The sequence below is a fragment of the Triticum aestivum genome, chromosome 3B (assembly GCF_018294505.1).
Source record: "Triticum aestivum cultivar Chinese Spring chromosome 3B, IWGSC CS RefSeq v2.1, whole genome shotgun sequence".
NCBI lineage: Eukaryota > Viridiplantae > Streptophyta > Magnoliopsida > Poales > Poaceae > Triticum > Triticum aestivum.
Window position 1 is genome coordinate 474,423,863 of NC_057801.1, and position 27,775 is coordinate 474,451,637.

The following is a 27,775-nucleotide window of genomic DNA, read 5'->3' on the forward strand; positions in this document are numbered from 1 at the left end:
GACGAAGAGCTCGTCGTAAAGGGTTACGTCGACGCTAGCTTCGACACAGATCTGGATGACTCGAAGTCACAAACCGGATACGTGTATATTTTGAATGGTGGGGCAGTAAGCTGGTGCAGTTGCAAGCAGAGCGTCGTGGCGGGATCTACATGTGAAGTGGAGTACATGGCAGCCTCGGAGGCAGCACATGAAGCAATCTGGGTGAAGGAGTTCATCACCGACCTAGGAGTCATACCCAATGCGTCGGGGCCGATTACACTCTTCTGTGACAACACTGGAGCTATTGCACTTGCCAAGGAGCCCAGGTTTCACAAGAAGACCAGGCACATCAAGCGTCGCTTCAACTCCATTCGTGAAAATGTTCAAGATGGAGACATAGATATTTGTAAAGTACATACGGACCTGAATGTAGCAGATCCGTTGACTAAACCTCTCCCTAGAGCAAAACATGATCAACACCAGGAAGCAATGGGTGTTCGATACATCACAATGTAACTAGATTATTGACTCTAGTGCAAGTGGGAGACTGTTGGAAATATGCCCTAGAGGCAATAATAAAATGGTTATTATTATATTTCTTTATTCATGATAATTGTCTATTGTTCATGCTATAATCGTATTATCCAGAAATCATAATACGTGTGTCAATACATAGACCACAACAAGTCCCTAGTAAGCCTCTAGTTGACTAGCTCGTTGATCAACAGATAGTCATGGTTTCCTGACTATGGACATTGGATGTCATTGATACCGGGATCACATCATTAGGAGAATGATGTGATGGACAAGACCCAATCCTAAGCATAGCACAAAGATCGTGTAGTTCGTTTCGCTAGAGCTTTTCCAAATGTCAAGTATCATTTCCTTAGACCATGAGATTGTGCAACTCCCGGATACCGTAGGAGTGCTTTGGGTGTGCCAAACGTCACAACGTAACTGGGTGGCTATAAAGGTGCACTACGGGTATCTCTGAAAGTGTCTGTTGGGTTGGCACGAATCGAGACTGGGATTTGTCACTCCGTATGACGGAGAGGTATCTCTGGGCCCACTCGGTAATGCATCATCATAATGAGCTCAATGTGACGAAGTGTCTGGTCACGGGATCATGCATTACGGTATGACTTGCCGGTAACGAGACTGAACGAGGTATTGGGATACCGACGATCGAGTCTCGGGCAAGTAACGTACCAATTGACAAAGGGAATTTATACGGGATTGATTGAATCCTCGACATCGTGGTTCATCCGATGAGATCATCGAGGAGCATGTGGGAGCCAACATGGGTATCTAGATCCCGCTGTTGGTTATTGACCAGAGAGGCGTCTCGGTCATGTCTGCATGTCTCCCGAACCCGTAGGGTCTACACACTTAAGGTTCAGTGACGCTAGGGTTGTAGAGATATGAATATGCAGTAACCCGAAAGTTGTTCAGAGTCCCGGATGAGATCCTGGATGTCACGAGGAGTACCGTAATGGTCTGGAGGTGAAGAATTATATATAGGAAGTGTTGTTTCGGCCATCGGGAAAGTTTCGGGGGTCACCGGTATTGTACTGGGACCACCGGAAGGGTCCCGGGGGTCCACCGGGTGGGGCCACCTATCCCAGAGGGCCCCGTGGGCTGAAGTGGGGAGGGGACCAGCCCCTGGTTGGCTGGTGCGCCCCCCCTTGGGCCCCCTCTGTGCCTAGGGTTGTAAACCCTAGGGAGGGGGCGCCTCCACTTGCCTTGGGGGGCAAGCCTTCCCCCTCCGCCGCCCCCCTGGAGATCCCATCTCCAGGGCCGGCGCCCCCTGGGGACCCTATATAAAGAGGGGGGAGGGAGGGCAGCCGCACCCTTGCACTTGGCGCCTCCCTTCCCCCTTGCTACACCTCTCCCTCCCGCAGACGCTTGGCGAAGCCCTACCGGATCCCTGCTGCATCCACCACCACGCCATCGTGCTGCTGGATCTTCATCAACCTCTCCTTCCCACTTGCTGGATCAAGAAGGAGGAGACGTCACGCTGACCGTACATGTGTTGAACGCGGAGGTGCCGTCCGTTCGGCGCTAGGATCTCCGGTGATTTGGATCACGACGAGTACGACTCCCTCAACCCCATTCTCTTGAACGCTTCCGCTCGCGATCTACAAGGGTATGTAGATGCACTCCTCTCTCTCGTTGCTGGATGAACTCCTAGATTGATCTTGGTGAACGTAGGAAAAAATTTATTTTATGCAACGTTCCCCAACATATATAAAGGAGGAGAGGAGGGGCCGGTCGGCCACAAGGGGCGCGCCCAAGGGGGGGAGTCCTACTCCAGGTAGGAGTAGGTTTCCCTCTTTCCTAGTCCAACTAGGTGGAGTAGGAAGGAGAGGGAGAGGGAGAGGGAAAGAGGGCAACGCCCCCTTCTCCTTGTCCTATTCAGACTCCCCTGGGGGGGGCGCCACCTCCTGGTGCGGCCCTCTCTCTCCCCTATAGGCCCACTAAGGCCCATTACTTCTCGGGGGGTCCGGTAACCCTCCGGCACTCCGGTTTTATCCGAAACTATCCAGAACACTTCCGGTGTCCGAACAACATGGTCCAATATATCAATCTTTATGTCTCGCCCATTTCGAGACTCCTCGTCATGTCCGTGATCTCATCCGGGACTCTGAACAACCTTCGGTACATCAAATCACATAAACTCATAATACCAATCGTCATCGAACGTTAAGCGTGCGGACCCTACGGGTTCGAGAACTATCTAGACATGACCGAGACACGTCTCCGGTCAATAACCAATAGCGGAACCTGGATGCTCATATTGGTTCCTACATATTCTGCGAAGATCTTTATCGGTCAAACCGCATAACAACATATGTTGTTCCCTTTTCATCGGTTTGGTAATTGCCCGAGATTCGATCGCCGGTATCATCATACCTAGTTCAATCTCGTTACCGACAAGTCTCTTTACTTGTTCCGTAATACTTCATCCCGCAACTAACTCGTTAGTCACAATGATTGCAAGGCTTAAAGTGATGAGTACTATTGAGAGGGCCCAGAGATACCTCTCCGAAACACGGAGTGACAAATCCTAATCTTGATCTATGCCAACTCAACAAACACCTTAGGAGACACCTGTAGAGCACCTTTATAATCACCCATTTATGTTGTGATGTTTGGTAGCACACAAAGTGTTCTTCCGGTATTCGGGAGTCGCATAATCTCATAGTCTAAGGAACTTGTATAAGTCATGAAGAAAGCAGTAGCAATGAAACTGTAACGATCATAATGCTAAGCTAACGGATGGGTCATGTCCATCACATCATTCTCCTAATGATGTGATCTCGTTCATCAAATGACAACACATGTCTATGGTTAGGAAACATAACTATCTATGATTAACGAGCTAGTCAAGTAGAGGCATACTAGGGACAGTATGTTTTGTCTATGTATTCACACATGTACTAAGTTTCCAGTTAATACAATTCTAGCATGAATAATAAACAGTTATCATGAAATAAGGAAATAAATAATAACTTTATTATTGCCTCTAAGGCATATTTCCTTCAACCCGGCCCAAAGTCACAAGCATTAAGCATGACAAAGTCATAGCAACATCAATCTCAGAACATAGTGGATACTAGGGATCAGGCCCTAACAAAACTAACTCGATTACATGATGAATCTCATCCAACTCCTAACTGATACGTCTCCAACGTATCTATAATTTTTGATTGTTCCATGCTATTATATTATCTGTTTTGGATGTTTAATGGGCTTTAATATGCTCTTTTATATTTTCTTGGGGCTAACCTATTAACCGGAGGCCCAGTGCCAGTTTCTGTATTTTTTTTGCCTATTTCAGTGTTTTACAGAAAAGGAATATCAAACAGAGTCCAAACGGAATAAAACCTTCGCGAGGATCTTTCTTGGACCAAAAGCAATCCAGAAGACTTGGAGTTGAAGTCTGGGACTCTATGAGGCGGCCACGAGGCAGGAGGGCGTGCCCAGGGGGGTAGGCGCGCCCCCCACCCTCGTGGGCCCCTCGTAGCTCCACCGACGTACTTCTTTCGCCTATATATACTCTTATACCCTAGAAACATCAGGGGGAGCCACGAAACCACATTTCCACCGCCGCAACATTCTGTACCCGTGAGATCCCATCTTGGGGCCTTTTCCGGCGATCTGCCGGAGGGAGAATCGATCACGGAGGGCTTCTACATCAACACCATTGCTCTCCAATGAAGCGTGAGTAGTTTACCATAGACCTTCGGGTCCATAGTTATTAGCTAGATGGCTTCTTCTCTCTCTTTGATTCTCAATACAAAGTTCTCCTCGGTGTTCTTGGAGATCTATTCGACGTAGTACTCTTTTGTGGTGTGTTTGCCGAGATCCGATGAATTGTGGATTTATGAACTTGATCATCTATGAATATTCTCTGGTTCTTCTCTGAAATCTTATATGCATGATTTGATATCTTTGCAAGTCTCTTCGAATTATCGGTTTAGTTTGGCCTACTAGATTGATCTTTCTTGCAATGGGAGAAGTACTTAGCTTTGGGTTCAATCTTGCGGTGTCCTTTCCCAGTGACAGTAGGGGCAGCAAGGCACGTATTGTATTGTTTCCATCGAGCATAAAAAGATGGGGTTTATATCATATTGTTTGAGCTTATCCCTCTACATCATGTCATCTTGCTTAATGCATTACTCCATTCTTATGAACTTAATACTCTAGATGCATGCTGGATGGCGGTTGATGTGTGGAGTAATAGTAGTAGATGCAGAATCGTTTCGGTCTACTTGACACGGACGTGATGCCTATATTCATGATCATTGCCTTAGATGTCTTCATAATTATGCGCGTTTATATCAATTGCTCGGCAGTAATTTGTTTACCCACCGTAATACATGCTATCTCGAGAGAAGCCACTAGTGAAACCTATGGCCCCCGTGTCTCTTTTCCATTATATTGAATCTATTAGTTTCCCATCAACTTGCCAATTTCTGTCGCCGTTCCTTTTTATTTCAATCTTTACTTTCTAATATATACAACAAAAACACCAAAAATATTTACTTTACTATCTTTATTAGATCTCACTTTTGCGAGTGACCGTGAAGGGATTAACAACCCCTTTATCACGTTGGTTGCAAGGTTCTTGATTGTTTGTGCAGGTACTAGGTGACTTGTGCGTCGTCTCCTACTGGATTGATACCTTGGTTCTCAAAACTGAGGGAAATACGTATGCTACTTTGCTGCATCACCCTTTCCTCTTCAAGGGAAAACCAACGCATGCTCAAGAGGTAGCAAGAAGGATTTCTGGCGCCGTTGCCGGGGAGATCTACACCAAGTCAAGACATACCAACTACCCATCATAAACTCTTCTCCCTCGCATTACATTATTTGCCATTCGCCTCTCATTTTCCTCTTCCCCACTTCTAAAACGATTTTTGAAAACCTTTTCCTTTTCTTCGCCCTCCTTCCATTTGATCTTGTGTTACCATGTGCCTTCCTTTTGGTTGCATCTTTGCTTTCTAAAAGTTTATGGATCCTCATCCACTTGCTAATCTTTTTAAGAGATCCAATTATGATGAACCAATTGCTAGTGAGTTGAGTGCACTAGATTATCTTTATGAGGTTTTGCTTGAAATTCGTGAATCTGAAAATTGTGATGAAAAAATTTATGAAGAGATTCGCGATAGCTCCTTGAATAAAAATCAAGATTGCAATTATTTTACTATAAATTATATTGATGTCAGTTGTGCTAATAATATGCAAAACCCTAAGCTTGGGGATGCTAGTTTTGCTATGTCCTCTACTTGTTGCAATGATCATGATTGGGGTGATAGTGCTTCTTATAATCTTGAAAATTTATTTAAGCCCCGTGATGAATATGAGATTGATAATAGTGTTTGCAATAATATTGAAAGTGGGGTTGGAAGAGTGTCAACTTTAGATCCCACATATTTGGATAATGTTCGATCTTATGAAACTTTTGATAAAAGTGGGTTTGGAGAGGTCATGACTTTAGTTAATGTTAATCCCACTATTTTGGAAGAGTGTCAATTTCGCATGCATGTGGATCATGTTGAGAATATTTTATGTGATAGCTATTTTGTTGAATTTTCTTATGATCCCACATGTAACTATTATGAGAGAGGAAAATATGGTTGGAGAAATTTTCATGATAGTAAATTACCTCTCGTTATGTTGAGATTGCTATTGTTTCTTTCTGCTTCCTTGCATATGCTAGTTTTTGCTTGCTATGATAATTTGTTTGCCTATAAGATGCCTATGCATAGGAAGTATGTTATACTTAGATGTGTTTGTCACATGTTTCATGATGCTCCCCTTGTGCTTCAATTCTTGTCTTTCATGTGAGCATCATTGAAATTTTCAATGCCTAGCTAGGGGCCTTAAACGATAGCGCTTGTTGGGAGGCAGCCCAATTTTATTTTTGTTCTTTGCTTTTTGATCCTGTTTAGTAATAAATAATTCATCTAGCTTCTGGTTATATGTGGTTTTATGTTTTAATTAGTGTTTGTGCCAAGTAGAACCTTTGGGAAGACTTGGTGAAGTCTTTGCGATCTTGCTGTAAAAAATAGAAACTTTTGCGCTCACGAGAATAGCTGTAATTTTTTACTGGAGAGTGATTTTAGGTTCATTCTTTTTGCAGATGATTAATATACAAATTCCTCACGTCCACCAATTTATTTAAGAATTATTAGAGTGACATAATTATTCGAAAGTTACAGAGTGCTACAGACTGTTCTGTTTTTGACAGATTCTGTTTTTCGTGTGTTGTTTGCTTATTTTGATGAATCTATGAGTAGTATCGGGGGGTATGAACCATAAAGAAGTTGGAATATAGTAGGTTTAATACCAATATAAATAAAGAATGAGTTCATTACAGTACCTTAAAGTGATGGTTTATTTTCTTATACTAACGGAGCTCATGAGATTTTCTGTTGAAGTTTTGTGTTGCGAAGTTTTCAAGTTTTTGGGTTAAGATTTGATGGATTTTAGAATAAGGAGTGGCAAGAGCCTAAGCTTGGGGATGCCCAAGTAACCCCAAGATAATTCAAGGACAACCAAAAGCCTTAGCTTGGGGATGCCCCGAAAGGCATCCCCTCTTTCGTCTTCGTCTATCGGTAACTTTACTTGAGGCTATATTTTTATTCACCACATGATATGTGTTTTGCTTGGAGCATCTTGTATGATCGGAGTCTTTGCTTTTTAGTTTACCACAATCATCCTTTCTGTACACACCTTTTGGGAGAGACACACATGAATCGGAATTTATTAGAATACTCTATGTGCTTCACTTATATCTTTTGAGCTAGACAATATTGCTCTAGTACTTTACTTATATTTTTTTAGAGCACGGTGGTGGTTTTATTTTATATAAATTATTGATCTCTCATGCTTCACTTATATTATTTTGAGAGTCTTTTAGAACAACATGGTAATTTGCTTTGGTTATAAAATTAGTCCTAAAGTGATGGGCATCCAAGATGGGTATAATAAAAACTTTCATATAAAGTGCGTTGAATACTATGAGAAGTTTGATTCTTTATGATTGTTTTGAGATATGAAGATGGTGATATTAGAGACATTCTAGTTGAGTAGTTGTAAATTTGAGGAATACTTGTATTAAAGTTTGTGATTCCCGTAGCATGCACGTATGGTGATACGTTATGTGATGAAGTTGGAGCATGGTTTATTTATTGCTTGCCTTCCTTATGTGTGGAGGTCGGGATCACGCGATGGTTAACTCCTACCAACCCTTCCCCTAGGAACATGCGTATAGTACTTTTTTCGATTACTTGTAGATTTTTGCAATAAGTATGTGAGTTCTTTATGACTAATGTTGAGTCCATGGATTATACGCACTCTCACCCTTCCACCATTGCTAGCCTCTCTAGTACCGCACAACTCTCGCCGGTACCATACACCTACCATATACCTTCCTCAAAACAGCCACCATACCTACCTATTATGGCATTTCTATAGCCATTCTGAAATATATTGCCATGCAACTTTCCACCGTTCCATTTATTATGACACGCTCCATCATTGTCATATTGCCTTGCATGATCATGTAGCTGACATCGTATTTGTGGAAAAGCCACCATTCATAATTTTTCATACATGTCACTCTTGAATCATTTCACATCCCGTTACACCGCCGGAGGCATTCACATAGAGTCATATTTTGTTCTAAGTACCGAGTTGTAATTCTTGAGTTGTAAGTAAATAAAAGTGTGATGATCTTCATTATTAGAGCATTGTCCCATGTGAGGAAATGATGATGGAGACTATGATTCCCCCACAAGTCGGGATGAGACTCCTAACTAAATAAAAAAAGAGGCCATAAAAAAAAGAGAAAAGGCCCAAATAAAAAATGAGAGAAAAAGAGAGAAGGGACAATGCTACTATCCTTTTACCACACTTGTGCTTCAAAATAACACCATGATCTTAATGATAGAGAGTCTCCTATGTTGTCACTTTCATATACTAGTGGGAATTTTTCATTATAGAACTTATCTTGTATATTCCAATGATGGGCTTCCTCAAAGTGCCCTAGGTCTTTGTGAGCAAGAAAGTTGGATGCACACCCACTTAGTTTTTTTTTGAGCTTTCATACACTTATAGCTCTAGTGCATCCGTTGCATGGCAATCCCTACTCACTCACATTGATATCTATGGATGGGCATCTTCATAGCCCGTTGATACGCCTAGTTGATGTGAGACTATCTTCTCCTTTTTGTCTTCTCCACAACCACCATTCTATTCCACCTATAGTGCTATGTCCATGACTCATGCTCATGTATTGCATGAAGATTGAAAAAGTTTGAAAATACTAAAGTATGAAACAATTGCTTGGTTGAAACCGGGGTTGTGCATGATTAAATACTTTGTGTGATGAAGATAGATCATAGCCACACTATATGATTTTGTAGGGATAACTTTCTTTGGCCATGTTATTTTGATAAGACATGATTGCTTTGTTAGTATGCTTGAAGTATTATTATTTTATGTCAATATTAAACTTTTGTCTTGAATATTTCGGATCTGAACATTCATGCCACGATAAAGAAAATTACATTGAGAAATATGCTAGGTAGCATTCCACATCAAAAATTCTATTTTTATCATATACCTACTCGAGGACGAGCAGGAATTAAGCTTGGGGATGCTTGATACGTCTCCAACATATCTATAATTTTTGATTGTTCCATGCTATTATATTATCTGTTTTGGATGTTTAATGGGCTTTAATATGCTCTTTTATATTATTTTTGGGACTAACCTATTAACCAGAGGCCAAGTGCCAGTTTCTGTTTTTTTGCCTATTTCAGTGTTTTACAGAAAAGGAATATCAAACGGAGTCCAAACGGAATGAATCCTTCGCGAGGATCTTTCTTGGACCAAAAACAATCCAGAAGACTTGGAGTTGAAGTCTGGGACTCTATGAGGCGGCCACGAGGCAGGAGGGCGCGCCAAGGGGGGGTAGGCGTGCCCCCACCCTCATGGGCCCCTCGTAGCTCCACCGACGTACTTCTTTCGCCTATATATACTCTTATACCCTAGAAACATCAGGGGGAGCCACGAAACCACATTTCCACCGCCGCAACATTCTGTACCCGTGAGATCCCATCTTGGGGCCTTTTCCGGCGATCTGCCGGAGGGAGAATCGATCACGGAGGGCTTCTACATCAACACCATTGCTCTCCGATGAAGCGTGAGTAGTTTACCATAGACCTTCGGGTCCATAGTTATTAGCTAGATGGCTTCTTCTCTCTCTTTGATTCTCAATACAAAGTTCTCCTCGTTATTCTTGGAGATTTATTCGACGTATTACTCTTTTGTGGTGTGTTTGCCGAGATCCGATGAATTGTGGATTTATGAACTTGATCATCTATGAATATTCTTTGGTTCTTCTCTGAAATCTTATATGCATGATTTGATATCTTTGCAAGTCTCTTCGAATTATCGGTTTAGTTTGGCCTACTAGATTGATCTTTCTTGCAATGGGAGAAGTGCTTAGCTTTGGGTTCAATCTTGCGGTGTCCTTTCCCAGTGACAGTAGGGGCAGCAAGGCACGTATTGTATTGTTTCCATCGAGCATAAAAAGATGGGGTTTATATCATATTGTTTGAGTTTATCCCTCTACATCATGTCATCTTGCTTAATGCGTTACTCCGTTCTTATGAACTTAATACTCTAGATGCATGCTGGATAGCGGTTGATGTGTGGAGTAATAGTAGTAGATGCAGAATCGTTTCGGTCTACTTGACACGGACGTGATGCCTATATTCTGATCATTGCCTTAGATGTCTTCATAATTATGCGCTTTTCTATCAATTGCTCGGCAGTAATTTGTTTACCCACCGTAATACATGCTATCTCGAGAGAAGCCACTAGTGAAACCTATGGCCCCCGGGTCTCTTTTCCATTATATTGAATCTATTAGTTTCCCGTCAACTTGCCAATTTCCGTCGTCGTTCCTTTTTATTGCAATCTTTACTTCCCAATCTATACAACAAAAATACCAAAAATATTTACTTTACTATCTTTATTAGATCTCACTTTTGCGAGTGACCATGAAGGGATTGACAACCCCTTTATCGCGTTGGTTGCAAGGTTCTTGATTGTTTGTGCAGGTACTAGGTGACTTGTGTGTCGTCTCCTACTGGATTGATATCTTGGTTCTCAAAACAGAGGGAAATACTTACGCTACTTTGCCGCATCACCCTTTCCTCTTCAAGGGAAAACCAACGCATGTTCAAGAGGTAGCACTCATCGACCAGCGAGCCTACGAAGGGATTACTCACTCCCGGTGGGGAGCATCATGGAATTGGCGATGGAGATGTGTTGGTGATGACGAAGATCGAAGATCCCCCTCTCCGGAGCCCCAAACGGACTCCAGATCTGGTCTCCCGATGAAGAACAGGAGATGGCGGCGGCTCCGTCTCGTGGAACGCGATAATTCTTTCTCCCTTATTTTTTTCTGGAATAATGTGATTTTATATCGTCGGTTTCAGGGTCAGCGGGGCCACCAGGTGGGGACAACCCACCGGGGCGTGCCTAGGGGGGGCAGGTGCGCCCTGCTGGGTTGTGCCCACCCAGATGCCCCCCTCAGGTGGCTCTTGGCTTCATAAATTCTCTTTATTGATTAAAAAATCCTCGCAAAGTTTCGTTCCATTCTGAGAACTTTTATTTCTGCACAAAAACAACACCATGGTAGTTCTGCTGAAAACAGCGTCAATCCGGGGTTAGTTTCATTCAAATCATGCAAATTAGAGTCCAAAACAAGAGGAAAAGCGATACGAAAAGTAGATACGTTGGAGACGTATCAGGGGGGCTCTCTCCCTTCTCTCCCGGTGGCGCCGAAATGCCGTCGGGGCAATCATCGTGTGACGGCGATCTACTCCAACAACTCCGTCATCTTCACCAACACCTCCATCACCTTCCCCCATTTATCTACATCGGTCCACTCTCCCACAACCCGTTGTACCCTCTACTTGAACATGGTGCTTTATGCTTCATATTATTATCCAATGATGTGTTGTATCCTATGATGCTTGAGTAGATTTTTGTTGTCCTATTGATGATTGGTGAATTGCTATGATTTGTTTAATTTGCTTGGGGTTATGTAGCTGTCCTTTGGTGCCCATCGTATGAGTGCGCATGTGGATCACACCATATGGTTAGTTGTATGTTGGTAGGACCATGTATTGGAGTGCAAGGGTGATAGCAGCTTCAGACTAGCATAAAAATTGTTGCATACGGGATTGAAGGGGGACCAATATATCTTAATGCTATGGTTGGGTTTTACCTTAATGAATGTTAGTAGTTGCGGATGCTTGCTAATAGTTCCAATCATAAGTGCATAGAATTTCAAGTAAGGGATGACATGCTAGCAGTGGCCTCTCCCACATAAAACTTGTTATCGGTCTAGTTACGTAGTAAATTGCTTAGGGACAATTTCGCAAATCCTACCGCCACTTTTTCACACTCGTTAAACTAACGTAATTGTTTCTTTATCTAAAACAACCCCTACTTTTTATTTGCGTGCTTATTATTATCTTGCAAACCTATCCTACAACACCTACAAAGTACTTCTAGTTTCATACTTGTTCTAGGTAAAGAGAATGTTAAGGCGTAGAGTTGTATCGGTGGTCGATAGAACTTGAAGGGAATACAAATCCTTCATTTAGCTCCTCGTTGGATTTGACACTCTTATTTATCGAGAAAGACTACAACTGATCCCCTATACTTGTGGGCTATCAGCGATCACAATCGCCACAGAGGAAAGAAACCCTAGCCACGGCATAGGGAAAACTCGTCCACTTACAATATGAACATTTACAATGACAAATTTGTATAACGTGAAAATATGTTCAATGATGAAGCTAATGATATTGAATTTGTGGTGTATATGTTGATATTTGATTTCTACAAACTTCATCAAAATTTAGAAAGTTTGACTTTAGACAAAGCTAATATGTGTCGTAAATAAAAACAGAGGCAACATTAGTTATGTGGATATGTGTCATAAGTGTGTCCAATAGAGGCAACTGTTAGTTCTATCCCAATTAAAAAAGAATATTAGTTCTATAAATGCACTAGTTTTTTTTGTGCACACATGCTTATTAAATGTTTGAATAAAATCAAGATTGTTCGCATGATATGGAAACGCCCTTGTTGCAAACTGTAGCTAGCTAGCCAGAAATCAAATCGAAATTTAGAACTCTTGTCTAATTTACCGTTTACACCCACTGTGGTCATCATTTCCACAACCATTGTTACAAAAGCAACTAGGCGCACACACTCATAGAAAGGACCTCGCGCAGCTGCACATTTCCGAGAGCGCCACACCGCGCGCACACTCTCATCCATGCACCGAACGGAGTCAGATATTTCTCCTACGAGAGACGGCCTTTTTACGCGCAGTTCCAGACAGAACCACAAAATTCAGAACCCTAGCCACTCAGTCACACGTATGGGCATGGCATGCGGTCACCACGCTGGCTAGGGTTTTGAGTCTATCAATAATAAAGATGTGTGACAATGGTTTATATTTAACAATATTAAACTATCTCAATGCATATAAAATAATTTCCGACATGTTCTTTGATAATCAAATGCATCGAGTCAAAATTATCATTGCTAAGGGTTTTGCCAAGGGTCTAGAAGGAATGTCCATATTTATTGAAAACACAATGATGACCTTCAACACAAATAATGTTTAAAAACATGGCAATCACTTCAAGGACAATCCTTCTTTCCTGCGCAAATATGAGCACAAGTCTAGGTTCCATGCCCTAATCATTGGCAGGAGAACACAATGTTGGGGTTTGAAAGAAGTCAAAAACAAAGAAATCTTGCATCAATGCAACTGATAATTAGGCCACGAGGAAGACTTTATAATTGATATTAATGCAAGGAGTTTGGATTGACATGCAACTAGAATGCACATAGAGCTATGTATGAATGAAAGCTCTCCATTGGACTAGTGCAGGTGCATCCAACTTGCTTGCTAGTGAAGACCTAAAGATCATTTGAGGAGACTCGTCATTGTACGAGGCAAGTTCTATAACGTGTGGTCCCCACCAGTATATGAACCAATGAAACTCCCGAACGGCCGTCCCACGTGGCTCGATAGGAGGCTTATTCGTCGAGTCCTTATGTTTTGCTGATGGCTCTTGACGAACGGAGGATTGTGCCGAGTCGCTGTATTGCCGAGTCATGTCGTCGGCACACAATTGTTTTGCCGTGTGCCCGTGAGTGGGAGCTTGGCACTCGACAAAGACAGATTTTCCGGTTTTGATAGAGGGGAGGGGAAAAAGATTAGCAAGTCGGTAGCTCGTAGTTGGTTGGTGTAGAGTGGGTTGGCTAGCCAGCGTGTAGTTGCGAGATACTTTGGTCCAAGAAACAGTCTCAATATTTTAACTATTCAGTCACAGTTCAGACTACTATTCATGCAAAGCTCTATGTTCTGATGATGTGGTCATTTTGAAATCAATCTCCTGTTAAAGAAGTCTATTTATTATGTGGATACATGTAGAAATTGCACTCCAATTGAAGAGAGATGCCACAACTTTAATGATGAGTTCTATCAATGCACCGGAATTAACCAAATTGCTCTACGTACGATTTTGCATGTACGATTCACGTCCGACCAAGTGATCCCACCATTGCCCTTGATGCATATATCTAATCGGAGGGTGATTGAGCAGTGTTTGTACAATGTCGTATAAGAATTCATCATACACCTAGCATGCACACTCGTTAAATTAAATAAATGTACCAACTAAAATAAAAGATCAACACAGCGTGCCAAGAAAAAGATTTCTTGGTCGATCGGGAATCACACTAGCAGCAGGATTTTGAATCGAAGTTCGAAACCCCCGTCTACGGTGCCGTTTGCACCTGATCCAACCAAACCCAACCGTGGTTACTTTACCATTTTCAACCGCAGTTACAAAAGCAACCAGGGGCGCACAGTTTATAGAAAGGCCCTCGCGCCTCCGCGCATTTCCGAGGTCGCCCCCGCGCGCGCGAGTTCTTGTCCGTGCACCCGAGCGAGCCCAGATATTTCTCCTCTGTACGACGGACTTTTACACGCCGGTCCGGATGAAACTACTAAAATCGAGACAGCTCCCCTCCCCCTCCCACGTACGGACCACGCCATGCGCTCACCACCTAGCTAGGGTTTCACCTACTCGCTCACCACCCCGCTCCGCTTATAAAAGCCGCCTCGTCCCCGCCGCCCCCCCCCCCCCGCCCTCCACAACTCACCACCGTCCTCATCCTCTCCCTCCACGCCCCGCTCCTTTCTTCTTCTCCAATCCACCGCCGCCACCAACGTAGCGTAGACCTGCCACCACCACCACAGCTCTCTCGCCATGGCCTACCGAGGAGGCCGTGGCCGAGAGGGCCGCGGCGACCAGCAGCAGCAGTACGGCGGAGGCCGGGGTGCGCGCGGGGGCACGGGCCGGCCACCTCCGCGCGCGTCGTCGGCGCCTTGCCCCGCCTCCCGGGCGCCCTACACGCCGGCGGCCGGCATCTACCACAACCGCAACGCCAACGGGGCTCACCAGGGCGCCTACCAGCACGGCGTCATCTTCCACGGCCCCGCGCCGCCCGCCGTCCGCGCGCCTTCCCCGACGCCGGTCACCATCCGCGCGCCCTCCCCGACGCCGGTCACCATCCGCGCGCCCTCGCCCACTTCGGCCACCGTCCGCGCGCATGCCCCGACGCCCTCGGCGGCCGCGGCCCCGTTCCAGCCGGCCCGCGTCTCCGCCCCCGCTCCGCGGACCCCCGCGGCCGTCGCCAAGGAGCTCGTGGAGAAGCTCTTCGTCACCCAGACCGCGCTCGCGCCTCCCGCTGCCGCGGCTCCGGCGATGCAGATGGGGCAGGCCGAGGCGGAGAAGGCGCCCGAGGTGGAGCTCGCCCTCCCCGCGCGGCCCGGCGCCGGCACCGTGGGCAAGAAGGTGATGATCCGCGCCAACCACTTCCTCCTCAACGTCGCCGACAACAACCTCTTCCGCTACGACGTGAGCTGCCTCCCAGTTCCCTACGTACCCTCTCTATTCACTGCATGTCCTCGTACATCGTTCTTCTCCTGTCCGCGTTAGCTTCACTCGTAGATCTACCAGCATACGCATTTAGTGATCGTCTTCTTTTTTCTGCTCTGCTTCATTTCGTTGTTCTCCATGCGACGTGCGTCTCCGACCCCAAGCGTCCATCCTTCCATGGATGTTTGGTCGAGCGCTCTCGCTACACGTACACCTCGGTCTCTCTTTTTTTTGCCTTTATAAAATCTTGGCGTTTTCGAAGATGCATGGATGGTTTTCTCCCGTTCTCATGCATGAACAGTGTTCGTTCTTGGAAAGCGAGACAGAAAGTTAATTTTCCTCCATGCAAAAGCCACCCAGCAGACAGGCAGTAGCGCTTCTTGCATTGTTTCGGCGAAACTACTACTACTAGTAGTAGTACTAGTCATTTTTTTGGGAAGCTTTGTGGTCTTGGCCGCAGATTCTTGGGACCCGTCTTGGCTATAGACGGGAGGCCGTGAGATCCCTCCCGTCCTTGTGGGTGCAAATGCAAAGCCAAGTCACAGAGCTTTTTCTCCGGTCTCCTGTATGTTTTTTCTGGCGTTCATGGATGGTCTGGTCTTGTTTCCCCGGCCATGGGGTTTCCGTCTGGTCCATGTCCTCGTTTGGCGACAGAAGGGCAAAGCAGCGTACCACCAACACAACACACATGGCAGGTGCATCCATTGTAAGTGGCCTCCATACGTTTTTGGCAAAGCAAGAGGCCTTTGGTGCCTGTGCCGCTGTTGTTGGCTGGTGCAGTTTCGTGATTCCTTCGGCTTTTCTTTCTCTGCCCTGCCCTGCCTGCCTGGGGTCCCACCCCATGCAGCTTTTATTTGTCTTTGATTCACGCCATGCAACGCCGAGGCCCTGCTCCTCCGCTGCTCGGATGTTGTATCGCCACCCCGAGTGCATATCCGTGTGGCATCTGACATGTGGGCTCTCTGTGTTGCATGTACGTTGTGGTCAATTTTCTTTATTTGGAGATTTTTTTCGGCTCTCTCGGTCTCATGCAGTGTCTCATGGATGACGTCCCAAGTCTTGGACGTTTTCTCTTTGTGTGTGTGGGCGCGCAAGAACCGTGATCAAAATCGTGGTAGATATGTTCTTTCCTATGGGATTTAATTAGATGAAGCATTATGCCTACATCTGCTTCACCAATCCCATACTGTCAAAATCTAGCCCAGAATTTTAATTGAGGTTTAATTTTTTTCTTGAACCTTTGACGGTGAGCTCTAAGACTTTTCATTTATTTTCTTAAAATCCTTTTCTGTGCTTAAACATACTACATAGTACCTTTTTTTCGAATCTATAAACGTGTGGTAGTAATTTTTATGTAGTGAAGCAGTAGTACTCCTGCTTAGGTTTTGACAGTATGACAAAACCTACGTATGAGTACCTAGTTACAGTACATAGGTTTTGTTTTTTACTACTCCTACGTAGTAGCACAATGCATAGGTCCTTTTTTTACTGCATACAAGTACATATAGGGCCCGCATGATCGCAATGAGATTGGTGCCCTTCGTCCCCACCCTCCCACTCAATCCCTCCATGCCGTCACAACCTCCCACTCAATCCCTCCCCGCCCAACGCCGCCACCCCTTCTCCGCCTCCGGCGTCGCCCGCCGGGCCTGCTCAGCCGGAGCCCTCAGTTAGGAAACCCTAGTGTGTCTGTGCCAAAAGGATCCTTCACTGCGCCCCACTACTTGAGTTTTGGGTGTTCCTCCCCACTGGAGTATAGTTTCTAAATCTGATTGAACATCTCCGTTTCAAGCGGAGCTTCTTTTTGGAGTCTAAGTCCAAATGGTGGCCATCACAGGGTATGTGTTGCCGTTTGATTGCTAGTTTCCCATTCCCGCGATCTCAGTAGCTATTAATTTCGTTTACTCTGTAATTTTGGTTTTGGTTTAGTGGTTTCTAGGTGTCAGGTAGTCTTCCCTGCGCGATCCCAGTTGCCCTTTGATTGCTAGATTTCCATTTCTGCGATCCCAGTAGCTATCATTTCGTTGACGATCTAATTTTGTTTAGTATAATAATTTCTAGGGGTCAGGTAGTCTTCCCTTACAGATTCACTGGAATCTGTTGTGTGTTGCTTCAAACTGCACGCTTCGACTCTTTTGAATGAAAAATAGCATAAGTGCTGGGAATTAAAATAATTGATTTGATTTGTTTAGAATGATTAGACAAAACAGAGGGCTAATTGTTTCTCTTCTGTGTACTGAATGTAGAACAGAGTGTGCTTTGTTTTTGCATAGATAATATTGTTGAAATTTGTTGCTTGGCACTAATGGTCATTTATCCTTGATTCCTTTTGAGTCAAGTAGTCTTCCCATACAGAATGAACTTGCACGCTTCGACTCTTTTGAATGAAATATAGCATAAGTACTGAAATTAAAATATTTGATTTGTTTAGAATAATTGGGCAAAACAGAGGGTTAATTGTTTCTCTCCTGTGTACTGAATGAAGAACAGAGTGTGCCTTGTTTTTGCGTACATAATGATGTCGAAATGTGTTGCTTGCAACTAATGGTCATTTATCCTCACTTCCTCTGTAGGTTTCCATTAATCCACAGTCAAAATCAGGAGCTGTGAACAGGGAGGTACTCAGTGAGCTAATCAAGTTGCACGGGAAGACATCCCTTGGCGGCAAATTGCCTGCCTATGATGGAAGAAAGAGTCTTTACACTGCAGGCTCACTCCCATTTGAATCAGAGGAGTTTTCTGTTACACTGGTTGATCCGGAAAAGAAGGACAAAGAAAGGTCAGATTGGATTCTGCACTTAGGATCACTTCCCTTCCCTTAATGCAATCAACTTGCTTATCCATTGTATTTGTAGCTAGCTACTAACTTGCCCCCTCTTCATTTGCAGGGCTGAAAGGGAGTACAAGATCACCATTAGAATTGCTGGGAGGACAGACCTGTACTACCTTCAGCAGTTTCTCAAAGGACGACAGATGGATATGCCTCAAGAAACCATCCAAATGCTTGATGCTGTCCTCAGGGAGTCACCATCCTGGAAGTATGACATTCACATTCCAGCAGTTTCTTGCTATCAGTTTTTCTTGATCATACCAGCTAGTTTTCTGGAGCCCTAACAATACTGTTGGCAATGCCTTTTCTTTGCAGCTATGTCACAGTGTCCAGATCCTTCTTCTCCACCACTTTTGGTCACAGGGGAGACATTGGTGAAGGATTAGAGTGCTGGAGAGGTTATTACCAGGGCTTATGCCCGACACAGATGGGGCTGTCTCTCAACATAGGTATTCACCTCCCCTGTATGTTACTGTTATCACTTACAAAATTGCCTTATTTATCTCATGATCTGCACTTCATTACTCAGATATATCCGCAACATCCTTCTTCAAGCCTGTGACAGTGGTCCAGTTCGTGCTGGAGTTCCTCAACTTACGTGATGCCTCACGACCTCTGACAGACATGGACCGTGTCAAGGTACTATTCTGATATACTACCTCTGTATCAAAATATAAGATGTTTTTGAACTTCAAAATGAAGTGCAAAAACGTCTTATATTTTCGTACGGAGGGAGTAGATGCTCAGCTAGTTTTAAAGAACATGTTATGCACACTGCAACCTGTTATTGGGTGTAAATACTTGACTAATCTCTTTCGTACCGACTATATGCAGATAAAGAAAGCACTCCGTGGGGTGCGTGTTGAGACAAACCACCAAGAAGACAAAATCAGAAGATACAAGATAACAGGGATTACTCCTGTCCCCACGAGCCAGCTCATGTAACGATCTTTCCTCACATGGAAATATATTTTCCATTTTGTCTTTAGTTTCTATGTTCTGGAAGATCAAATCAGTGTTAATAGAATATTGAAAAGAAGTGGCTATAGATTTTAGGCTTGTTGCTTCTGGTCTGTGAGGAATTGGATAGGGGAATAATTGTTGACGACATTCTGCCTGGGTCCTATGCATTTGATTTCTGCAACATAGCGAAGATCTATCAGTGCTAAGTTGATACCTGTTTGCAATTTTTATTATGAATGTTTATACCACAGTGTCCTTTTAGCATCAATTCATGATTATTATTCTCTTTCTAATATCATTTTGATCCTGTTATTTGTTTGTTGTTAGATTTCCTGTTGATGAGAGAGGAACAAGAATGTCAGTTGTTCAGTACTTCATGCAAAGATACAACTACAGTCTGAAGTACACTGCTTGGCCCTGTCTGCAGTCTGGAAGTGATGCTCGTCCTGTATATCTGCCTATGGAGGTACTGTATCCATCCCTGCTTCCTCATATTTGAATCAGACATCGTTTGTTCATCGTTCTCCACAAACTGATTGTAGGCGTGCAAGATTGTTGAAGGGCAAAGGTACTCTAAGAAACTGAATGACAAGCAGGTCACCAACATACTTAGAGCTACCTGTCATCGTCCGCAGCAGAGGGAGGAAAGCATTCGTGAGGTATGTACCTGTTGTCAACTGGATGGATTCTGTAAATACCTGCCCATATCTTCACATCTGGTAGATCATCCCAATCTGTTGTAACTCTTGTAGTTAGGAATGTTCTTTCCAAGGCATATATGTCATGTTTGGCTGTAATGTGAACTCCTTCTCATAACATTTTTTTCCAAATTGTAGATGGTTCTGCACAACAAGTATGCTAAGGACAGGTTTGCACAGGAGTTTGGAATCAACGTCTGCAGTGACCTGGTCTCTGTTCCAGCCTGTGTGCTGCCTCCCCCCATGGTAAGTATGATCAGTGCATTTTTTTTCTCTCTCTGTACTGCTAAACTGGGAGGATTTGCAATAATCACTTCCTTTTTATATGTTTCAGTTGAGATATCATGATTCTGGAAAGGAGAAAACTTGTGCGCCAAGTGTTGGACAGTGGAACATGATTAACAAGGTATTTCCCTTTTCATCGTTTCACTCACACTTTTACTAAGCATTACTTTTGCTTGGAACTAAATACAGGAAAAACTTGTTGAGTTTCTTCTTTGTTTGTGCAACTCAAATTAGTTTGCTTGTTTTCACTTTGTTCATTATGTGTAGTTTTCACACTAGTTAACTTAAATTGAAAATACTGTTGAGCTTGTTTGTGACTTGGCTCATTATTTTGATATGTAGTATATCGATGATGGTACAAATGCTAGGTCTCATTTGAGTGTTTTTTTCTGCAGAAAATGATCAATGGAGGAATCATAGGCAACTGGGCCTGTGTGAGTTTTTCACGCATGCGTCCTGAGGAGGTACACAGGTTCTGTTGTGATCTGATTCAGATGTGCAATATGACTGGAATGGTAAGGCTTGTGTTGCTTTCCTGTTTCTTAGGCATTTATGTTTTATGTGGGCATGTTACAGTTGACTGACCTCTGTTTTCCAACCCTGTAGTCTGTCAATCCAAGGCCACTTGTAGACAACCGATCAGATAGCCCCAACCACATTGAGAATGCTTTGAGTGATGTGTACAGGAGAACTACGGAAATACTTGGCAACCAGGGACAGCTACAACTGTTAATCGTAATCCTACCTGAAGTCAGTGGTTCTTATGGTATGCATATGGCTCCTCTGGTCAATCCCCTGCCACCTTCTTTTGGGTTTCTGTAGATTTATGTGTGTGTGCCACGTTTAATTTTGCAGGGAAAATCAAGAAGGTTTGCGAGAATGACCTTGGGATCGTGTCTCAGTGTTGCCTGCCAAGGCATGCTGCCAGACCGAACAAGCAATATATGGAGAATGTTGCACTCAAAATCAATGTGAAGGTAACATAACCAGCTGGTCCATGTTTTACATTCAGTTTCCATGGAATGTGTTTGATTCTTTGTGTACTCCGGTTTCTATTAAATGTGATAATTTCTGTGTCTTAACTAGGTTGGAGGACGCAACACAGTTATGGAGAGAGCTTTTGCGCGAAATGGCATACCGTTTGTGTCCGATGTTCCAACAATCATCTTTGGTGCTGATGTTACACCCCCACCTGGAGAGGACTCTGCATCATCTATTGCTGCGGTTAGTTTTTACCATAGCTAACAGTTGTCAATTCGTCATTTGCTTCTGTCTGATTTGATCTTTTAAATAGAATTATCATCATGCATGCACATACTTGTTGGGTTCAAATATATTTAGCTGTTTCTTTTATTGGATTGATGTAGGTGGTGGCATCAATGGACTGGCCAGAGATCACCAAGTACAGAGGTCTTGTCTCTGCTCAACCACACAGGCAGGAGATAATCGAAGACCTCTTCAGTGTCATCAAAGATCCACAGAGGGGTAATGTCAATGGCGGCATGATCAGGTGAGTTTTGTGATTAGGCAGAGACAATCACTATCCATTGCCATATGGACCAACTGGTAACCTGACATAGTTTTCTCTACAGGGAGTTACTTATTGCCTTCCGCAAGAAGACAGGCCGGAGGCCTGAAAGGATTCTCTTCTACAGGTACGTGTACAGGTTCATGACAGTCTTTTCATCTTTAACAGTCAATTGGGCTGACCGACTTGACTGACTGGCTGATCATTCTTATATATAGGGATGGTGTAAGTGAAGGCCAATTCAGCCATGTTCTGCTTCATGAAATGGACGCAATCAGGAAGGTAAGTTCGATGCAAATTTCTGTTATCTGTTCTACCTCCTCTGATGTTATCCCTGGCTGTTGCCATTCTGATGGTTTTCAAATTTGCTGTTGCAAGGCCTGCGCCTCTTTGGAGGAAGGGTATATGCCCCCAGTCACCTTTGTGGTTGTCCAGAAAAGGCATCACACGAGGCTGTTCCCTGAGGTCCATGGGAGGTGTGATATGACTGACAAGAGTGGGAACATACTTCCAGGTTAGCAAATACACCAGTATTTCAATGTCACTGATAGCAACTATCTGCTATGTACTTGTTGAAGCATTGCTGGCTGTGATTGGGTGCATTTCTGTCTCTGTTGTCCTGCAGGAACTGTGGTGGACCTCATGATTTGCCACCCAAAAGTGTTTGATTTCTACTTGTGCAGCCATGCTGGCATTCAGGTAGCCACTTTGTCCACATGTACTTTTTGTTTTTTATGCCCTTGATCTTAAGTGCTTGAATACTGAGTGTGTTTGCAAAATGCTCCTCATCAGGGAACTAGCAGGTCATCACATTACCATGTTCTTTATGATGAGAATCACTTCACAGCCGATGCGCTTCAGTCACTGACCAACAATCTCTGCTACACGTAATCCTCTCTCTCTCTCTCTCTCCCCTCCCCTCCCCTCCCCTCCCTCCCTCCCTCCCTCCCTCCCTCCCTCTCTCTCTCTCTCTGTTGTGTTATGACTCTAATGATGGTTTAATTCTGATCCATATGCAGCTATGCTCATTGCACTCGTGCTGTCTCTGTTGGTGAGTTTCCTTTTCTCAGTTTTCCGCCTTAATTTGCTTCAACTTCTGTCTGTACTTTCTGTCTCCACATAGAGCATTCTTCTGTGGGCATTAGTACTAGTAGCCTAGGAGCATTCTTCTTTGAACGTCTTGATGAATCTCTGCTGAAGGCCTTTGGTCTAAAACTCTAAATTAGGATTCACTTGCTGAAAACGAGCCTTAGTTTATGAATGAATAGTACACTGTGAGTAGTTTCCATTCCTCAGTTAGTTCATTGATGAATTCACTGAGTAGTTCTGTTGATGAGCAATACACTGAGTAGTTCCCATTAGTATGTTCTATGGCATCTATGTTTACATTGAAATGAACAACACAGCATCTTTCCCCATTTTGCTGTTTTAAGACTTTGGTATACTTGAACCTAGCTGTTGTTCTGTTTTTACAACCTGTGGCAATTACTTCCAGAAGAAGCTAACTTGGCTGAACTTGCTATGCAGTCCAACCGGCGTACTATGCCCATCTTGCGGCATTCCGTGCGCGCTACTACGTGGAAGGGAACAGCTCGGACGGCGGGTCGACCCCCGGGAGCAGCGGGCAGGCGGCGATTGCGCTAGAGGGCCCTGTGGAGGTGCACCAGCTCTCAAAGATCAAGGAAAATGTCAAATTCCCTCTTAATTTACAGCCAGGTGGTGTACTTCGTGTACGCACCACCAATGCTGGCATGATTAGGTGCATTTCCCTGTGAACAAAACGATTAGTATCACTTGTCATATAGACCAAAAAACCTGATATAATTTTCTCTACAGGGAATTACTTATTGCCTTCCGCAGGAAGACAGGCCGGAGGCCTAATAAGATAATCTACCATAATGATGGAGAAGATGAAGGGTATCCGACTCTTAAACTTGTCAGCGCATATGGCGCGATCCGAGAAGTAAGGCTGTAGCATCATTTAGTTGTAGATTTTTCTTTGCTCTCTGTTTTTGGTTATTGAGTTTTGTCAATTTTGATGACTTCATAAATATTCGTTGCAAGGCATGTACGTCTTTGGATGAGGATTATCTTCCTTCTATTGTTATTGATAATTCCCAAGAAAGGCAGCATCCCAGCGTGTCTCCTGAGATCAGTGAAACATTTGATAACAAGTTAACAAAGGCCAAATCAGGTTAGTATATGTTTTTGATAAATGTATTGGTTAGTTTGACTTACTTTTCTGCCTGAATTTGCTTCCATTTCATTTGTTCCTTTTTTTATCTAAGTAGAGTTTGATCCTCCTGACAAAGAGTCTTTGGTCTAAAACTCTAAATCAGCTGATTAGTTTTCATTCCTGACAAAAGGGCTCAGTTTATTGATGAATAAACTGATTAGTTTTCATTTCCATGTTAGTTTACTTCAGTGACTTGCATCACATCCTGAGCTGCTTTCTATTTTCTCCCAGAAGAAGCTTGCATGACTGACCTTGGATTAGTATTTTTTACTTATCCTGATAGTCCTAGCAGCTGCATACTTGTAGTAATTTGGCATTAGTGTTACCTTGTACCTACCTGTGTGTGCCTGTTCTGATACAAGTTAGCAATCCAACCACACTGGTCCTTGAACTCTTTGCTGAATCTGCGCTGAAGGCCTTTGGTCTAAAACTCTAAAATTAGCATGCACTTGCTGGAAACGAGCCTTAGTTCATGAATGAATAGTACACTGAGTAGTTTTCATTCCTCTGGCACTGTGAGCAGTTTCCATTCCTCCATTAGTTTATTGATGAATACACTGAGTAGTTTTCTTTCCTATGCAACTTTATTTATGAAGAACACTGAGTAGTTTTCATATCTTACCGTTATTCTATTTTCACATCCTGTGGCATTTATTTCCAGAAGAAGCTAACTTGCTGATGTCATCTTTGTTTCCATCATATTGAACAACACATCATTTAAACCCCTTGCTTGTTTAAGACTTGGTATATGCTTGAATAACTTGCTGTTTTGCTTACACCCTGTGTCATTTACTTCCAAAAGGAGCTAACTTAGTTGAAATTGTTATGCAGTACCGCCAGCGTACTGTGCCCATCTGGCCACATTCTGTGATTGTTGTAATGCGGAAGGGGACAACTCTGATGGTGCGTTGACCCCTGGGAGCAGCGGGCAGGCAGCTGTTGCCCAAGTGCACCCTTCAAAGGTGCGTATATTTTTTGTTACTGTCGCGCACTGCACTACTATTGTTTGATATGTATTAACTATGATAACTGATTACAGTTTTAAATTATTGTAGGATACTATAACTTTCAGTATCGCATCCCCATTTGAAAGGTTTGCAGTACAAATAAACCAGAATGAGAAATGCTGTATTTTAAGGAAGAAAATTGAAGACAAATTGCAGAAATCTATACACCAGTTTTCTTTGTATGTGGGAAGTCAAATCCTGCAAAATGAAGTCTGTCTGAAGAGTTATGCCTTCCCAGATTATTCAACAGTGCGAATGAACGTGAGACTTCTAGGAGGAGGGGATACGTAAGTGTATTTTGTAAACAGTTCCTTTATCTTCTGTTGTCAAATCCTTTTTTAACCTGATTTGCTAACCATATTTTTGTGCATTTGTAGTTCACGAGCAAAAAGAAGGCGGAACTGCGACCCACAGTCCACGACACCAGACCCTCCTCGCAATCTGATAAGTATCCAGGCCTTAACAGACTATCTAAAGAGTTCTCCGAGTTTTTGGATTAAAGTAGAAATTCCGGATCCAGATATTATTGGTCAGAATAAGCTAATAGATGGCCTCAATAGTGAAGGGTTTATTTTTGCAAATAGCCTGATCAAGATCTGGACAAATGCTCAGATGGCTGAGCAATCATGGGATGGGGGAATAGTCTGTAGGCGTGACATAGTAGTAATACAAGGGAGATGCTATTGTACGTTACAACCTACAATAGTAGATGCCAAACCTTGGCATATACTAGCAGATACCTTGGTATTGGCATATACCTTGGAAGTCTTATTCGTCAATGTAGGAAAAACACTTCCCCATGTGAAAGATTATTTGGCTTTTCTACGGAAGGCGGAGGATATTTATGATCCTCTCCTCTTGCCATTCAAGAGCAATCCGTTTGCGTTCAAATCACCAGAAAGACAAGGTGCGCTAACTTCGCATTTATATGAATCAACTTCTTCATTTTATATCTTGTGGCATATCTATTTACCTTTGCTAAGATACATGTTATTGTTTGCAGCTGATGTGTGCAATAATCTTGTAAAGTTCTACTTTGACCTTGATTCCGCGAGCAAGACCCGTTTTCAGAATGCGGTGAATACGGTTAAGCCTGAGAATTGGCCTGCGGCTAAGACAATGTACATCTTTGAGCCGATCGTTGCTTTTCAAGTAAACAAGCATGGATTTGATACCTACACAGCAAACTCATTCGGTTGTTTCAAGTTTGTGAGGAATTATGACGAGCATAGTTACATCATGAGTATTTCATCTTTACTCTTTTTTCTTGTACCTGAATAAATAACTTTAGAGGCCTTTTAATGGTTTTACTGGTTGAGCAGGTCCCCTGGGATGTTAGGTACTGTATAATACCAATTGCTTTTAGAGATTTTATGTGCAAATTGATACGGGCATTGCTGCGCGCAAAATTCAAGATTGAGAAAGCATTACAGTAGAGGTTAGTTTATTTTCTGTTACAGATTATCTGAAATTTGGCCTTTTTGCTTATTAAGTTTGTGATCGTTTCAGTATGTTATAATCTTGCTCTAACAGATTCCAGATATTTGCTGGTGCTACATGTGATTTATGAAACTTGGCTAATTTGTGATGTGGCATGTGTTTGTTTGACAGGCCAAGGTGGAGCCTGTGGTAGGGGCAAATCCCGAAGATGAGCTTGAGCTTGTGATCGTCTTCCATAAAGCTGAAGCTTCATTCACCGATAGTCGCAAGGTCTTAGCAGCCAAGAGTTTTTTTCCCTTGCTTTGTAGGAAGATCATTTGCTTGGGTGATTTTGCACTGTAAGACCCGTTCTAGTTGTGGATCTTAATCTGGGCAATGAAATGAAAGAATGCAATCTGGTCTTGTTCCGGTTCTTGATGCTACCAATGCTACTTCTTGTTGAGTTTATTTGCTCCAGTGCCTTCATGTAGTAGTATATCCTGTACTTAGTGGATCTTAATCTAGGGAATGAAATTAAAGATCATTTGATCAGGTAGTTCGCTGTGCAATGCGATCTGGTCTTGTTCTGGTAATTGATGCTACCAATGCTACTTCCTGTTGAGTGGACGGCGCATGACACGCCCGTGCTGCTGCTCTGGGTGCTATGGCCTCGTTTTTGCTTGTTGCCTCGTATATTTACTACCTCGTTTTTGCTTCTTGCCTCCTATATTTACTAGTACCTCGTTTTTGCTTGTTCTGATGCCGGTGCTGAGAGCATGTTCGTGTTTTTTTTGCGTGTTGCTGTTGCCTGTTGGGCATCTCAAGTCGGTGGGGAAACCGTTGTTGATTTAAGTTATGGTTTAATCTCTGTTATAAATTTGTTGGAATTTTGTCTTCTTTATGGGAGTTTAGAGATCTTTATTCAACAAAGGAACCTGCTGGACCATCAGCCAAGACGCTAGTGGCCAGGAATGAGGGTCCCGAGTTCATCCAACTTTCGGTAACTAGCGCACAAGCTAGTTTCGCGCAAAGGTGGGCCGACTGATTGGCTGATCTTATTTAACATGTTGAACTACGAAAGAAGAAAAAGATGAAGCTAGCTCTCCAATCTCTAAGAAAATCGATGCCACAACCGAAAGCGAGGTGTGGTGACATGTCCATCGGTTGACCAACTCTTGGCAATCTATCTCCATAATCACATGCTGGTACCCACGGAGCTTCACAAAAAGCACTCCCTTTCCCCGCGCCAATGACTCAGAATGAAAGGATC

At 43.5% G+C, this 27,775-nt stretch overlaps 1 protein-coding gene across 4 annotated transcripts; it reads left to right on the top strand.

Moving 5' to 3' along the window:
• Positions 1-17,086: 17,086 nt before the first annotated feature.
• LOC123070446 (protein argonaute MEL1) lies at positions 17,087-26,934 on the top strand. 4 transcript variants are annotated; one of them, XR_006433725.1, is made up of 30 exons: positions 17,087-17,377; positions 18,113-18,318; positions 18,428-18,577; positions 18,685-18,818; positions 18,899-19,008; positions 19,204-19,310; positions 19,660-19,798; positions 19,875-19,991; positions 20,169-20,276; positions 20,365-20,436; positions 20,711-20,830; positions 20,922-21,081; positions 21,171-21,292; positions 21,402-21,539; positions 21,683-21,825; positions 21,908-21,970; positions 22,062-22,125; positions 22,222-22,357; positions 22,469-22,542; positions 22,636-22,730; positions 22,863-22,894; positions 23,371-23,602; positions 23,680-23,806; positions 23,908-24,037; positions 24,911-25,041; positions 25,135-25,373; positions 25,464-25,993; positions 26,090-26,329; positions 26,409-26,524; positions 26,698-26,934. XR_006433725.1 is itself a non-coding variant. In XM_044493676.1 (30 exons), exons 3-29 carry the CDS (start codon positions 18,513-18,515, stop codon positions 26,520-26,522), a joined length of 3,738 nt encoding a protein of 1,245 aa, XP_044349611.1. In that variant the 5' UTR covers positions 17,087-17,377; positions 18,113-18,318; positions 18,428-18,512; the 3' UTR covers positions 26,523-26,524; positions 26,698-26,934. The 4 variants fall into 4 exon arrangements, 2 of the variants coding, with proteins under 2 accessions (XP_044349611.1, XP_044349612.1); XR_006433726.1 differs by having other exon boundaries at positions 26,090-26,207; XM_044493676.1 differs by having other exon boundaries at positions 26,090-26,325.
• The last annotated feature ends 841 nt before the right edge of the window (positions 26,935-27,775 follow it).

Coding starts and splice junctions, on each gene's coding strand:
- LOC123070446 (XM_044493676.1), top strand. CDS start 18,513: ATGGATATGCCTCAAGAAACCATCCAAATGCTTGATGCTGTCCTCAGG. Junction 20,437..20,710: donor AGTGGAACATGATTAACAAG/GTATTTCCCTTT, acceptor TTTTTTCTGCAG/AAAATGATCAATGGAGGAAT. Junction 21,293..21,401: donor CACTCAAAATCAATGTGAAG/GTAACATAACCA, acceptor TGTCTTAACTAG/GTTGGAGGACGCAACACAGT.